We start from the raw sequence: 15,035 nt of genomic DNA on the forward strand, positions 1-15,035 counted from the left end.
ATAAAATGCAAATTTTCATGTTAAAAGAGTTGGCATTGAAACCATTGGGTTTACTATAGTGAAATGTAATCTGTGGAAGATGTGACTAGCCTAACAAATGTACCATAATTTGTTCTTTGTACAGCTAATGAAACATATATTTGAGAAGTGTCCAAGAATAAAGAAGCTGAAACTGTGGACAACCATGCTGATTGACCAAAGGTGTATGGAATTGTTGTCCACCTTGGAACATTTGAGCACTCTGCAGGTGCTCCTGGACAAGCTTCATTTGACGCCCGTAAAGCTCCGTCTGTTGTCTGATGCCTGTCCACGACTGAAGGAGATACACATCGACTGGAACTATTTTGCCCCACAGGACTTTGACTACTTCTTGAAGGCAAACAAGCATACCCTAACTTCCGCCACACTGCTTTGGACAGTGGGAAAAGAGCAGCAGAAGACGTGAGTGCATTACCATTTGGTTTCCCATTCTGACACACACACACACACACACACACACACACACACACACACACACACACACACAGTTTCTATTTTTGTGTATACGAGGGCAGTTCAATAAGTAATGCAACACATTTTTTTTCTCGGCCAATTTTGGTTGAAAAAACCGGAAATTTCTTGTGGAATATTTTCAAACATTCCCGCTTCGTCTCGTATAGCTGTTAAAATGGCGTCTGTAACGGATGTGCGTTGCAAACAATGGGCAGTGATCGAGTTTCTTTTGGCGGAAAACCAGGGCATCTCAGATATTCATAGGCGCTTGCAGAATGTCTACGGTGATCTGGCAGTGGACAAAAGCACGGTGAGTCGTTGGGCAAAGCGTGTGTCATCATCGCCGCAAGGTCAAGCAAGACTGTCTGATCTCCCGCGTGCGGGCCGGCCATGCACAGCTGTGACTCCTGCAATGGCGGAGCGTGCGAACACACTCGTTCGAGATGATCGACGGATCACCATCAAACAACTCAGTGCTCAACTTGACATCTCTGTTGGTAGTGCTGTCACAATTGTTCACCAGTTGGGATATTCAAAGGTTTGTTCCCGCTGGGTGCCTCGTTGTCTAACCGAACACCATAAGGAGCAAAGGAGAACCATCTGTGCGGAATTGCTTGCTCGTCATGTGGCTGAGGGTGACAATTTCTTGTCAAAGATTGTTACAGGCGATGAAACATGGGTTCATCACTTCGAACCTGAAACAAAACGGCAATCAATGGAGTGGCGCCACACCCACTCCCCTACCAAGAAAAAGTTTAAAGCCATACCCTCAGCCGGTAAAGTCATGGTTACAGTCTTCTGGGGCGCTGAAGGGGTTATTCTGTTCGATGTCCTTCCCCATGGTCAAACGATCAACTCTGAAGTGTATTGTGCTACTCTTCAGAAATTGAAGAAACGACTTCAGCGTGTTCGTAGGCACAAAAATCTGAACGAACTTCTCCTTCTTCATGACAACGCAAGACCTCACACAAGTCTTCGCACCCGAGAGGAGCTCACAAAACTTCAGTGGACTGTTCTTCCTCATGCACCCTACAGCCCCGATCTCGCACCGTCGGATTTCCATATGTTTGGCCCAATGAAGGACGCAATCCGTGGGAGGCACTACGCGGATGATGAAGTAGTTATTGATGCAGTACGACGTTGGCTCCGACATCGACCAGTGGAATGGTACCGTGCAGGCATACAGGCCCTCATTTCAAGGTGGCGTAAGGCCGTAGCATTGAATGGAGATTACGTTGAAAAATAGTGTTGTGTAGCTAAAAGATTGGGGAATAACCTGGTGTATTTCAATGCTGAATAAAACAACGCCTGTTTCAGAAAAAAAATGTGTTGCATTACTTATTAAACTGCCCTCGTATATTGTGAATCACCCATAACTTGAACACTCTTTTATGTTATGATCTGTTCAAGATATCAAAACAGTATTTCTAGCATATGATAGTCTGTAGGTGAACACACAATTTTATTGCATGTTTAGTTTGCTAAACTGCTGTAATAACCAGCGTATTGAAGCAAGTACATTTTTTAATGGAGCAATATTACGTTTTTAACCACATTTGAAAGCCCTTGAAAATGTGAGTGCAACAGTATAGTATTTGTTAATGCTGGCAATGAAATTTTTCACAAAACTATTCAAGAAATGATCTAAAATTGTAAAGCAAGTTTGCCAGAAACAGCTATGGTGATATAAAGCCTACTAACTGGTGCTCTTATGTCAGACTCCACATTACAAGCAGCAGGAGGATGGGCCTGTGCTAGAGAGATAGAATGTTGTTTCAGTGCCACTGTTAAAAACCATTACATCACTGTACCTATATTTTTTTCAATAGCTTTGCACTGTTGTTTAAAAAAAAAGGTAATTAGAATTTAAAAAATTATAGCTGCTTCAATTACTCTGTTGATACAAGACTTAAAAGTGGGGTATTTTGAGCTCGAATTTTTTGTGGAGTAAGAAAAATTTTTTATGCTTCAATGCTCAAAGATGATTTTTTAATGATTTGAGGCAAGATTTATACAGATACATTTGTTTCCAAGAAGATACTTTTTATACATTTTTGTATACTGTGTCTCAGTTGGCACTGTAACAAAATATATGTAACTAGTATATTAATTGGGAACTCTTTTAAACAGACAGTCGACATAAAATTACCTGTGTTTTTAGTTAACAACATATAAGGAGTTATAATGTTCTTTTTAATTAAAAATGGACGGAAAGAGTTACATACTTCTGACAAACAAAAATGTAGATTGCTCTTTTTCACATTTTACTCTAGACTGTCGCTTGAATTCTGGGCATTTTAATGAAGAGGCTAATGTTGTGCTCCAGTGTTCTGAATCTCTCCAGGAGGCCTAGTTTCTACTCTTCATCTCTGAAGGTGATGGGTGATGGCTTTTATTACTGGGGATATCCTTCCCACTTAACACCGTAACATCAGGCAGCCTCATATAGAAATGTAGGAGATCCAGTATTTTCTTTGATGTAAGACCAGTTGCTGTGGCACTTGTCCTGTGTTCTGACCAACTCTGTACCACAGCAAAATCAACAGCATGAAAAACTGCCAGTATCCATTTCGTGGATAGTACAAATAGTCTGTAATAACCCCCCCGGGGGTCCACAACTCTTTTGTGGACACGTGTGTAGCGAGCACGGGACCCCGAGCTAATGTGGCCCTCCTTCCTTTCCGGGCTGCATACCTTCCCTTCCCTTTCCGCATCCCTCCCTGTCCCCCATCTTCGCCCCCCCCCCCCCCCCCTCACCTCTGGCTCTTTCCTTCCCTTTCTCCCCCTCTGGGAGTATGATTTGTGCCTACGTCCGGAAACGGACGCTCGAAACTTTTCCAACTTACTTGCTTTCTACACTTACAAGTCCTCGTCCTTCCTCTGTCCTTCTCTTTTCCTTCCCTCTTCTCCTTGCCCTTTTCTCCGCTGCGGCGTTTGAGACCCCCTCTTCTTTCCTTTCCCTTTCTCTTTTTTCCTCCCTGTGCGTGTCTGAAGGCCGACCCACGCACTTCCATGCGTAGCCGGTGACGGGGTAACGCGTAATTCCCCGCCCCGGGTAGACAGGTAGGACACTACGTACCCCCTGGTAACGGCCAGGCCCAGGGAGGGGCGATTACCCGAGCTGATACCTTCCGAAAGTGCCGATTGGTCCCTCCGTCCGTTTGTCGGGAGGTGTGAACAATCACCTAAGGCGGGTGTGCCCTCGGTGAGGGCCCCCACAAGGGAGGAGCGCGCCATCGGAGACGCCGGTAATCATGGGGGATTCTTCCGCAATGGTTTCCTCACCTTCCACTATGTCTGCTCACAAACGTAAGTTCACTGAGTCTCAGCCACAGACGGTTCTTCCATCGTTGCCACAGTTCCTTGTTGTTTCTCGGTCTGACGAAGGTCACGACTTTTCCACGGTCAACCCTTTCATTATTCAGAAAGGTGTCGACGCAATTGCGGGTCCTGTAAAGTCTTGTTCCAGATTACGGAATGGTACCCTGTTGTTAGAAACACACAGTGCCCTCCAGGCTCAAAAATTGCTGCGTACTTCTCTGCTCCACACCTTCCCTGTCCGGGTGGAACCGCACCGTACCTTAAATTCCTCGCGTGGAGTCGTTTATACACGCTCCCTCGATGGATTGTCTGACGAAGAAATTCAGCACTACCTGTCTGACCAGGGCGTCACCGCTGTTCATCGGGTTATGAAAAGGGTTGACTCGAACATCATTCCGACCCGCACTGTCTTCTTGACATTTGACAAAGTTCAACTCCCATCAAAAATCAAAGCAGGCTATGAGATAATTTCCGTTCGCCCTTATGTCCCAAACCCTACGTGTTGCTATCGGTGTCAGCGGTTCAATCACACCAGCCAGTCCTGTTCCAATCCGGCCAAATGTGTTACGTGTGGCAAGGATGCCCATGAGGGTGCTTGTCCACCTCCATCCCCTCACTGCATCAACTGTATGGGTGACCACGCTGCTTCCTCTCGAGATTGCCCCGTTTTTAAGGACGAAAAGCTGATCCAGGAAATAAGAGTGAAGGAAAAGGTGTCGACCTTTGCTGCTCGAAAGTTACTCGCCAGTCGACAGCCCACCGTGCCTCAGAAAGGAAAATACAGCACTGTCCTTGCTTCTCCTCGGCCAACAAAGGAGGCGGCCACGCAGACTTGCGACCTCACATTTAGTACCGCGGTCGTCAGATCGGCCAGCGCAAAGATCGCCCGTTCAACCTCCCCACTTTCGCCTGCCCACTCTATGGCTCACCCTTCGTCGGGTTCTGCTAAATCTCGAGCCCAAAAGTCAGACGCCAAGTCTTCGAAAAAAGAGCATTCTCGTGAAGAGTTTTTACGTACTGCAACTTCACAACCATCAGTTCCTCCTTCATCTAAACATCATACCTCCAAGAAGGCTACGAAGAAACACAGTTCCTCTCCTTCTCCGCCAAGGCGTGTCCCATCTACAGCACCACCTGGCGGAAATCGCCCTCGGCCATCTTCTGTGTCGCCGAGGCGCACTGCTGGTGGCCGGTCAACTGGCCGATCGTTGGTGGCAGGAGCTGCTCCTGACCAACCTATGGATCAGGATCTTCTGCCTTCGACTGAATGCCATTCCATGCTGTCGGTCGCAAGCTCTGAGCAGTCGTTGAGTTGACAGCACCCTTGGTCACGTTTCTCCATTTTCTGTTCACCCTATGTCCATTATCCACTGGAATATCCGCGGCATTCGCGCCAATCGGGATGAATTGTCGATCCTCTTACGATCCTACTCGCCGGTCATCTTCTGTCTTCAGGAAACAAAGCTGCGTCCCCATGACCGCTTTGTTCTCCCTCATTTTCAGTCCGTCCGATATGACCTCCCCTCTGTTGAAGGCACTCCAGCCCATGGAGGACTCATGATTCTGCTCCATGATACTCTCCATTATCACCCAATCCCCTTAAACACTTCCTTTCAAGCTGTTGCCGTCCGTCTTTCCCTTTCTGGATACACGTTCTCTCTTTGTACGGTATACATTCCATCGTCTACACCACTGGCACGAGCTGATCTCCTTCATCTTCTTGATCAGCTTCCACCCCCCTATTTGCTGGTTGGGGACTTCAATGCCCACCACCCGCTTTGGGGATCTCCACATCCTTGTCCACGTGGCTCACTATTGCTAGACGTCTTCCACCAAGTGGATCTAGTCTGCCTCAACACTGGGGTCCCCACATTTTTGTCTGCCTCCACGGCAAATTTATCTCATTTGGACCTTGCGGTCGGTACTGTTCCGCTAGCTCGGCGCTTCGAATGGTTCGCCCTTGATGATACACACTCGAGTGACCACTTTCCATGTGTTCTTCGACTGCAGCCTCAACTGCCATATATGCGCTCGCGACGCTGGAAGTTTGCCCAAGCCGATTGGACACTTTTTTCGTCTCTAGCGACATTCGATGACCGTCGCTTTCCCAGCGTCGATGATGAGGTCACACATTTTACCGACGTTATTCTCACAGCTGCGGAACGTTCAATACCACGCACCTCCGAATTGCCCCGGCGCCCCCCAGTTCCTTGGTGGAACGAGGCATGCCGTGACTCAATAAGTGAGCGGCGACGTGCTCTTCGCATTTTCCGTCACCATCCAACTTTGGCCAACTGTATCCGATATAAGCAGCTCCGTGCGCGATGCCGTCGTGTCATCCGCGATAGCAAGAAGGCAAGCTGGAAATTCTTTATTAGCTCATTTAACACCTTCACTCCCTCCTCGGAAGTTTGGAGTCGGCTTCGACGGTTCTCAGGCGCGCCTAGTTTCTCCCCGGTCTCTGGGCTCACTGTCGCGCATGATACCTTAGTGGACCCCGTCGCAATTTCTAACTCATTGGGTCAGCACTTTGCTGAGATTTCGAGCTCTTCAAATTACCCGCCAGCGTTTCTCCCGAAGAAACGTGCAGCGGAAGTGCGACATCTTGCTTTCTCCTCTCAAAATCGCGAAAGCTACAATACTGTTTTCTCCATGCGCGAACTCCAACATGCACTCTCTTCTTCTCGCTCCTCCGCCCCAGGACCGGATGGTATCCATGTCCAAATGTTGCTGCATTTATCAACCCATAGCCTGCGTTATCTCCTTCGCCTTTATAATCGAATTTGGACCGACAGTACCTTTCCCAGGCGATGGCGGGAAGCTATTGTCGTTCCCGTTCCGAAACCTGGAAAGGACAAACATCTCCCCTCTAGCTATCGCCCCATTTCTCTCACGAGTAGTATCTGTAAGGTTTTGGAGCGTATGGTGAATTACCGTTTAGCTTGGTGGCTGGAATCCCGCAGTCTTTTTACACCAGCCTAATGCGGATTCCGATGGCATCGTTCTGCCGTTGACCATCTTGTTGCTCTCTCCACTTATATCATGAACAATTTTCTCCGGAAACGCCAAACGGTAGCAATATTTTTTGATCTGGAGAGAGCATACGATACCTGTTGGAGGACAGGCATCCTCCGCACACTGTTCTCTTGGGGCTTTCGAGGCCGGCTGCCCCTTTTTCTTCGCGAATTTATGGCAGAGCGCACATTTAGGGTGCGGGTGAACACTACTCTCTCCCGTACTTTCTCCCAAGATAAGGGGTACCCCAGGGCTCCGTGCTGAGTGTTGTACTGTTTGCCATCGCCATTAATCCAATTATGGATTGTCTCCTTCCTGATGTCTCGGGCTCCCTCTTTGTGGACGATTTTGCGATCTACTACAGCTCTCAACGGACCAGCCTTCTTGAAAGACGTCTTCAAGGATGTCTCGATCGCCTCCACTCGTGGAGCATCGAAACCGGCTTCCGTTTCTCACCCAGTAAGACCGTTTGTGTTAATTTTTGGCGATGTAAGGAGTTTCTTCCACCCTCCTTACATCTAGGTCCTGTCAACCTTCCGTTTTCCGACGTCGCTAAATTCTTGGGTCTTATGTTTGACAGAAAACTGTGCTGGTCCTCCCACATTTCCTATCTTTCGGCTCGCTGTCTGCGTTCCCTTAACACCCTCCGTGTCCTGAATGGTACCTCTTGGGGAGGGGACCGAGTGGTCCTTCTCCACCTCTATCGCGCCTTAGTGCGCTCGAAATTGGATTATGGAAGCATAGTCTACTCCTCTGCTCGGCCGTCTATTCTTCGGCGTCTCGACTCTATCCACCACCGTGGATTACGTTTAGTGTCTGGAGCTTTTTACACCAGCCCTGTGGAAAGCCTTTATGCTGAGACTGCTGAACCTCCGCTGTCCAATCGACGGGCAGTCCTTCTGAGTCGTTATGCTAGCCATCTGTCTTCCATGCCTGCTAATCCAGCCCATGACCTTTTTTTCGACGCCTCCTTTGATGTCGGGTATGCAGGCCACCCCTCCTCCCTACTACCCCCGGGAGTCCGCTTCCGTCAACTGCTCCATTCTCTTTCCTTCCGCTTTCCTAAAACCTTCTTGACAACTTGGGGTACAGCACCGCCTTGGCTCCGTCCCCAGATCGACTTGCTCAGAGACCTATGTCAATTTCCCAAGGATGGTACCCCTACACTTGTTTACCGTCGGGCATTTGCTGCTCTATGTGCACAAATGACGGAAGCCACATTTATTTACACCGATGGCTCGAAAACATCGTTAGGTCTAGGGAGTGCGTATATTGTTGGCAACACCCCAAATCACTTTCGGCTTCCCGACCAGTGTTCGGTTTATACTGCGGAGCTTTACGCTATTCTCCAGGCTGTCCACTACATCCGCCGCCATCAGCGGATACAGTACGTAATCTGCTCAGATTCTCTCAGCTCTCTCCTAAGTCGCCAAGCTCTTTACCCTGTGCACCCTCTGGTCCACCGGATTCAGGACTGTCTGCGCTTGCTCCACCTGGGGGGCGTCTCAGTGGCGTTCCTCTGGCTCCCGGGACACGCTGGTATCTGTGGAAATGAGGCGGCCGATATAGCGGCCAGGGCTGCAGTCTCTCTTCCTCGGCCAGCTATTCAGTCTCTTCCGTTTACCGATCTATGGAGCGGTTTATGTCGCCAAGTTGCTCATTTATGGCATGCGCATTGGTCAACACTTCCCCATAATAAATTGCGGGAAGTGAAAGCCCTTCCTTGCGCTTGGACCTCTTCCTCCCGAACGCGTCGTCGGGAGGAGGTAATTTTAGCTAGACTCCGGATAGGGCACTGTCTTTTTAGTCATCGACATCTTTTAAGCGGTGATCCTCCCCCACTCTGTCCCCACTGCTCTCAGCTGTGGACAGTCAGACACCTTTTAATTGAATGCCCCTATTTTAATCCGTTACGCTCCCGTCTACAGCTATCGCCTGATCTATCGTCGATTTTAGCAGATGACACGCGCTCAGCTGACCGCGTTCTACAGTTTATTAGTGACAGTGAAATGACGTCAGTCATTTGAAGCTTTTTTTGGGGGACAACCAACCCCTTTCTATAGTGGATTTTTAAGCATTCCTTCTGCCTTTAGTTTCTCAAATTTTATGACCTTGTTCCCATTGCTGCTGATTTTAAATTTCGTTTTTTTTCCTGTTTTCTACGTCACGGGCTGGGCGCTAATGACCATAGAAGTTTTGCGCCCTAAAACCACACAAAAAAAAAAAAAAAAAAAAAAAAAAAAATCTGTAATAAGACATCAGTTGAATGTCAGTTGACTGAAAAGATCAATTCAACCCCTGCCACAGATGCACAGTTTTACTGATCAGGTCAGTCGATAGTAACTCATTTATTTTGTTTCTCCTCGCCCAATAAAATTTGAACTTTGAGCAACTGTTTTGTTATCCACCCGTTTTACTGGTGTTGTGCTCCCTGTGCTGCAAATTTCTTCTCAAAACACTCTTTCCTTCTTCATTGCTGTGTTGTCTTGACTTAGAGGAGTTTGACAATGCCAGCAGCACAAATGGTTCCTCATTTCAACACTTGGATAAGCTCGCATGAAGGAAAAAAAAATTATCAAAATATATCTTATGCCCCGTTTTTTGCTTCTTTATTACACTACTGGCCATTAAAAGTGCTACACCAAGAAGAAATGCAGATAATAAATGGGTATTCATTGGACAAATATATTATACTAGAACCGACATGTGATTACATTTTCACGCTATTTGGGTGCATACATGCTGAGAAATCAGTACCCAGAATAACCACCTCTGGCCATAATAACGGCCTTGATACGCCTGGGCATTGAGTCAAACAGAGCTTGGATGGGGTGTACAGGTACAGCTGCCAATGCAGCTTCAACACGATACCACAGTTCATAAAGAGTAGTGACTGGCTTATTGTGATGAGCCAGTTGCTCGGCCAGCATTGACCAGATGTTTTCAGTTGGTGAGAGATCTGGAGAACGTGCTGGCCAGGACAGCAGTCGAACACTTTTTTTACCCAGAAAAGCCCGTAGAGGACCTGCAACATGCGGTTGTGCTTTATCCTGCTGAAATGTAGGGTTTTGCAGAGATTGAATGAAGGGTAGAGCCACGGGTTGTAACACATCTGAAATGTAACGTCCCCTGTTCAAAGTGCCGTCAATGTGAACAAGAGGTGACCGAGACATGTAATCAGTGGGACCCCACACCATCATGCCGGGTGATACACCAGTATGGTGATGACGAATACACGCTTCCAATGTGCGTTCACCGCGTGTCGCCAAACACTGATGCGACCATCATGATGCTGTAAACAGAACCTGGATTCATCCAAAAAAATGACATTTTGCCATTCGTGCACCCAAGTTCATCGTCGAGTACACCATCGCAGGTGCTCCTGTCTGTGATGCAGCGTCAAGGGTACCCACAGCCGTTGTCTCCGAGCTGATAGTCCATGCTGCTACAAACGTCGTCAAACAGTTAGTGCAGATGGTTGTTGCCTTGCAAACGTCCCCATCTGTTGACTACGGTATCGGGACGTGGCTGCACGATCCGTTACAGCCGTGTGGATAAGATGCCTGTCATCTAGACTGCTAGTGATACGAGGCCATTGGGATCCAACACGGCATTCCGTATTACCCTCCCGAACCCACCGATTCCATATTCTGCTAACAGTCATTGCATCTCGACCAACGCGAGCAGCAATGTCATGATACAATAAACCGCAGTCGCGATAGGCTACAATCCGACCTTTATCAAAGCTGGAAACTTCTCCTCCTAACACGAGGCATCACAACGACGTTTCACCAGGCAACGCCAGTCAACTACTGTTTGTGTATGAGAAATCGGTTGGAAACTTTCCTCACGTCAGCATGTTGTAGGTGTTGCTACTGGTGCCAAACTTGTGTGAATTTTCTGAAAAGCTAATCATTTGCATATCACAGCATCTTCTTCCTGTCGGTTAAATTTCGCGTCTGTAGCAAGTCATCTTTGTGGTGTAACAGTTTTCATGGCTGGTAGTGTTATATGTGGTGTCTGTTCTTTTGAACGGGTCCAAAAGAACGCACTCCGTTTTGATGCTGTAGCCTCCATGAATGAAGACACGAGGACATGTCCGAAAGAACAGACACCATATACGTAATTAAGGTGAGGGTGGCCAACGATTCCTTCAGTGTGGATGCTCACCATGCTCAAACTGTTATGGGAACTTGCACCAGTGCCTGTTGGAGCTCCTGAAGTTTGAAGACGTGCAGTGATACGTCGACCAAGAGTATTCCAGACGTGCTCGATGGGATTTAGGTCTGGAGAACAGAAGAGCCACTCCATTCACCTGATATATTCTGTTTCAAGGTACTCCTCCACGATGGCAGGTCGGTGGGGCCGTGCGTTATCATCCGTCAGGAGGAAGGTGGGGCTTTCGAGGTCGGTTACCCCTTTTTCTTCACGAATTTATGGCGGAGCGCACATTTAGGGTGCGGGTGAACACTACTCTCTCCCGTACTTTCTCCCAAGAAAACGGGGTATCTCAGGGCTCCGTGCTGAGTGTTGTACTGTTTGCCATTGCCATCAATCCAATTATGGATTGTCTCCTTCCTGATGTCTCGTGCTCCCTCTTTGTAGACGATTTTGCGATCTACTACAGCTCTCAACGGACCAGCCTCCTTGAACGACTTCTTCAAGGATGTCTCGATCGCCTCCACTCTTGGAGCATCGAAACCGGCTTCAGTTTCTCTCCCAGTAAGACCATTTGTGTTAATTTTTGGCGATGTAAGGAGTTTCTTCCGCCCTCCTTACATCTAGGTCCTGTCAACCTTCCGTTTTCAGACGTTGCTAAATTCTTGGGTCTTATGTTTGACAGAAAACTGTGTTGGTCCTCTCACGTTTCCTATCTTTCGGCTCACTGTCTGCGTTCCCTTAACACCCTCTGTGTCCTGAATGGTACCTCCTGGGGAGCGGACCGAGTGGTCCTTCTCCGCCTCTATCGCGCCTTAGTGCGCTCGAAATTGGATTATGGAAGCATAGTCTACTCCTCTGCTCGGCCGTCTATTCTTCGGCGTCTCGACTCTATCCACCACCGTGGATTACGTTTAGTGTCTGGAGCTTTTTACACTAGCCCTGTGGAAAGCCTTTATGCAGAGACTGCTGAACCTCCGCTGTCCAATCGGCGAGCAGTCCTCCTGAGTCGTTATGCTAGCCATCTGTCTTCCATGCCTGCTAATCCAGCCCATGACATTTTTTTCGACGCCTCCTTTGATGTAGGGTATGCAGGCCACCCCTCCTCCCTACTACCACCGGGAGTCCGCTTCCGTCAACTGCTCCATTCTCTTTCCTTCCGCTCTCCTAAAACCTTCTTGACAACTTGGGGTTCAGCACCGCCTTGGCCCCGTCCCCGCATCTGCCTGCTCCGTGACCTTTGTCGATTTCCCAAGGGTGGTACCCCTCCACTTGTTTATCGTCGAGCATTTGCTGCTCTATGTGCACAAATGACGGACGCCACATTTATTTACACCGACGGCTCGAAAACATCGTTAGGTCTAGGGAGTGCCTATATTGTTGGCAACACCCCAAATCACTTTCAGCTTCCCGACCAGTGTTCGGTTTATACTGCGGAGCTTTACGCTGTTCTCCAGGCTTTCCACTACATCCGCCGCCATCAGCGGATACGGTACGTTATCTGCTCAGATTCTCTCAGCTCTCTCCTCAGTCTCCAAGCTCTCTATCCTGTGCACCCTCTGGTCCACCGGATTCAGGACTGTCTTCGCTTGCTCCACCTGGGGGACGTCTCGGTGGCGTTCCTCTGGCTCCCGGGATACGTTGGTATCTGTGGAAATGAGGCGGCCGATATTGCAGCCAAGGCTGCAGTCTCTCTTCTTCGGCCAGCTATTCAATCGGTTCCTTTCGCCGATCTACGGAGCGTTTTATGTTGTCGTGTTGTTCATTTATGGCACGCGCATTGGTCAACACTTCGCCATAATAAATTGTGGGACGTGAAAGCTCTTCCTTGTGCTTGGACCTCTTCCTCCCAAATGCATCGTCGGGAGGAGGTAATTTTAACTAGACTCCGGATAGGGCACTGTCTTTTTAGCCATCGACATCTTTTAAGCGGCGATCCTCCCCCACTCTGTCCCCACTGCTCTCAGCTGTGGACGGTAAGACACCTTTTAATTGAGTGCCCCTATTTTAATCCGTTACGCTCCCGTCTACAGCTATCGCCTGATCTATCGTCGATTTTAGCAGATGACGCGCGTTCAGCCGACTGCGTTCTCAAGTTTATTAGTGCCAGTGAAATGATGTCAGTCATTTGAAGCTTTTTTTTGGGGACTACCAATCCCTTTCTGTAGTGGATTTTTAAGCCCTCCTACTGCTTTTAGTTTCTCCAATTTTATGACTTTGTTCCCATTGCTGCTGGTTTTCAATTTCGGTTTTTTACTGTTTCCTAAGTCACGGGCTGGGCGCTAATGACCATAGCAGTTTTGCGCCCTAAAACCAAAAAAAAAAAGAGGAAGGTGGGACTCACTGCACCCCTGAAAAGGCGGACATACTGGTGCAAAATGACGTCCCGATACACCTGACCTGTTACGGTTCCTCTAAGACACGCAGGGGTGTACGTGCACCTGTTATAATCCCACTCATACAATCGAACCACAACCTCTATACAGGTCCCTTTCAAGGACATTAAGGGGTCGGTATCTGGTTCCTGGTTCACGACAGATGAAAACTCGGCGAGAATCACTGTTCAGACTATACCTGGACTTATCCGTGAACATAACCTGCCACCACTGTTCCAATAACCACGTACTGTGTTCTTGACACCAGGCTTTACGGGCTCTCCTGTGACCAGGGGTCGGTGGAATGCACCTTGCAAGTCTCTGGGTGAATAAACCATGCCTGTTCAGTAGTATGTAAACTGTGTGTCTGGAGACAACTGTTCCAGTGGCTGCGGTAAGGTCCTGAGCAATGCTACCTACAGTACTCCGTGGCCGTCTGCGGGCACTGGTGGTGAGATATCGGTCTTTTTGTAGTGTTGTACACTGTGGACGTCCTGTACTGTAGCACCTGGACATGTTTCCTGTCTGCTGGAATCGTTGCCGTAATCTTGAGATCACACTTTGTGGCACACGGAGGACCCGTGCTATGACCTGCTGTTTTTGACCAGCCACTAGTCGCCCCAGTGTTCTACCCATCATAACATCATCAGTATGTGTTCTTTAGGCCATTTTCAACACACAGTCACCATTAGCACGTCTAAAAATGTCTGCACACTTACTCGCTGCACCTTACTCTGATGTGCACCAACACCCCTCTGCGTATGTGGACAGCTGCCAGCGCAACCGTGCGACGACCGCAGGTCAAATGCACCGCATGGTCATACGCCAAGGTGATTTAAACCTGCATACTGCCCACCAGAGCGTTGTTTCACTATGTATAAGCATTATCCTTATTTTATGAGCATGAGTGTACATCTGCAGTTATGGTCTGGGGTCTGATTTCATATAAAGGTAGGAGCACTCCAGTGGTTATCCTGCGAACCCTGGCTGCAAATCTGTAAGTCTGTCTGGTGATCTGACCTGTCATGCTGTCATATGTGAACAGCATTCCAGAGTGTTTATCAACAGGATAACACTCTCCCGCATGCCACTGTTGCAACCCAAATTGCTCTACGTAGTGTCGACATGTTACCTCGGCCTGCTCGATCACCAGTTCTGTCTCCAATCGAGCAGGTACGGGACGTCATCGGACGACAATTCCAGTGTCACCCACAAATGGCATTAACTGTTCCTGCATTGACTGAACAACTGCAGCAGACAGGGAACTCCATTACACAAATTGACCTCCAGTATCTGTACAACACAATGCATGCACATTTGCATGCTTGCATTCAACATTGTGGCAGTTAAATTTTTTGTTAATGTACCAGCATTTCATATTTGCAATGGCTTATCGCGCACCTACATGAACCTGCGATCTTACAACGTCAATCACTGAAATATGTTATCTAGACAAATGTATTCCCAACATTTTATTATTCTGCAATAATTATTTTTTGGTGGCGCAGTTTTTTCCCCCCATTAGTATAGAATTTGGCTAATGACTCCACTTGCTGGCCTTTCCAATAAAATGTATTTTATATCACTAATTACACTGATTTTCAAATGGAGTGCAGCAGTCAGTCATTTCCTTTCTAGCTTTATTATAGCAAATCCAGATTTTGGCTAGTAACT

General features: G+C 48.0%; 1 protein-coding gene across 1 annotated transcript in view; it reads left to right on the forward strand.

The window, feature by feature from the left end:
* LOC124552678 overlaps positions 1-15,035 on the forward strand; it is a 164,708-nt gene that overhangs the window by 91,710 nt on the left and 57,963 nt on the right. The window contains exon 4 of the mRNA XM_047127000.1: positions 125-441. Within this exon, the coding sequence (XP_046982956.1) occupies positions 125-441 (317 nt within the window). The remainder of the gene's footprint in view (positions 1-124; positions 442-15,035) is intronic.

This window comes from Schistocerca americana, chromosome 10 (assembly GCF_021461395.2).
Source record: "Schistocerca americana isolate TAMUIC-IGC-003095 chromosome 10, iqSchAmer2.1, whole genome shotgun sequence".
Classification (NCBI taxonomy): domain Eukaryota; kingdom Metazoa; phylum Arthropoda; class Insecta; order Orthoptera; family Acrididae; genus Schistocerca; species Schistocerca americana.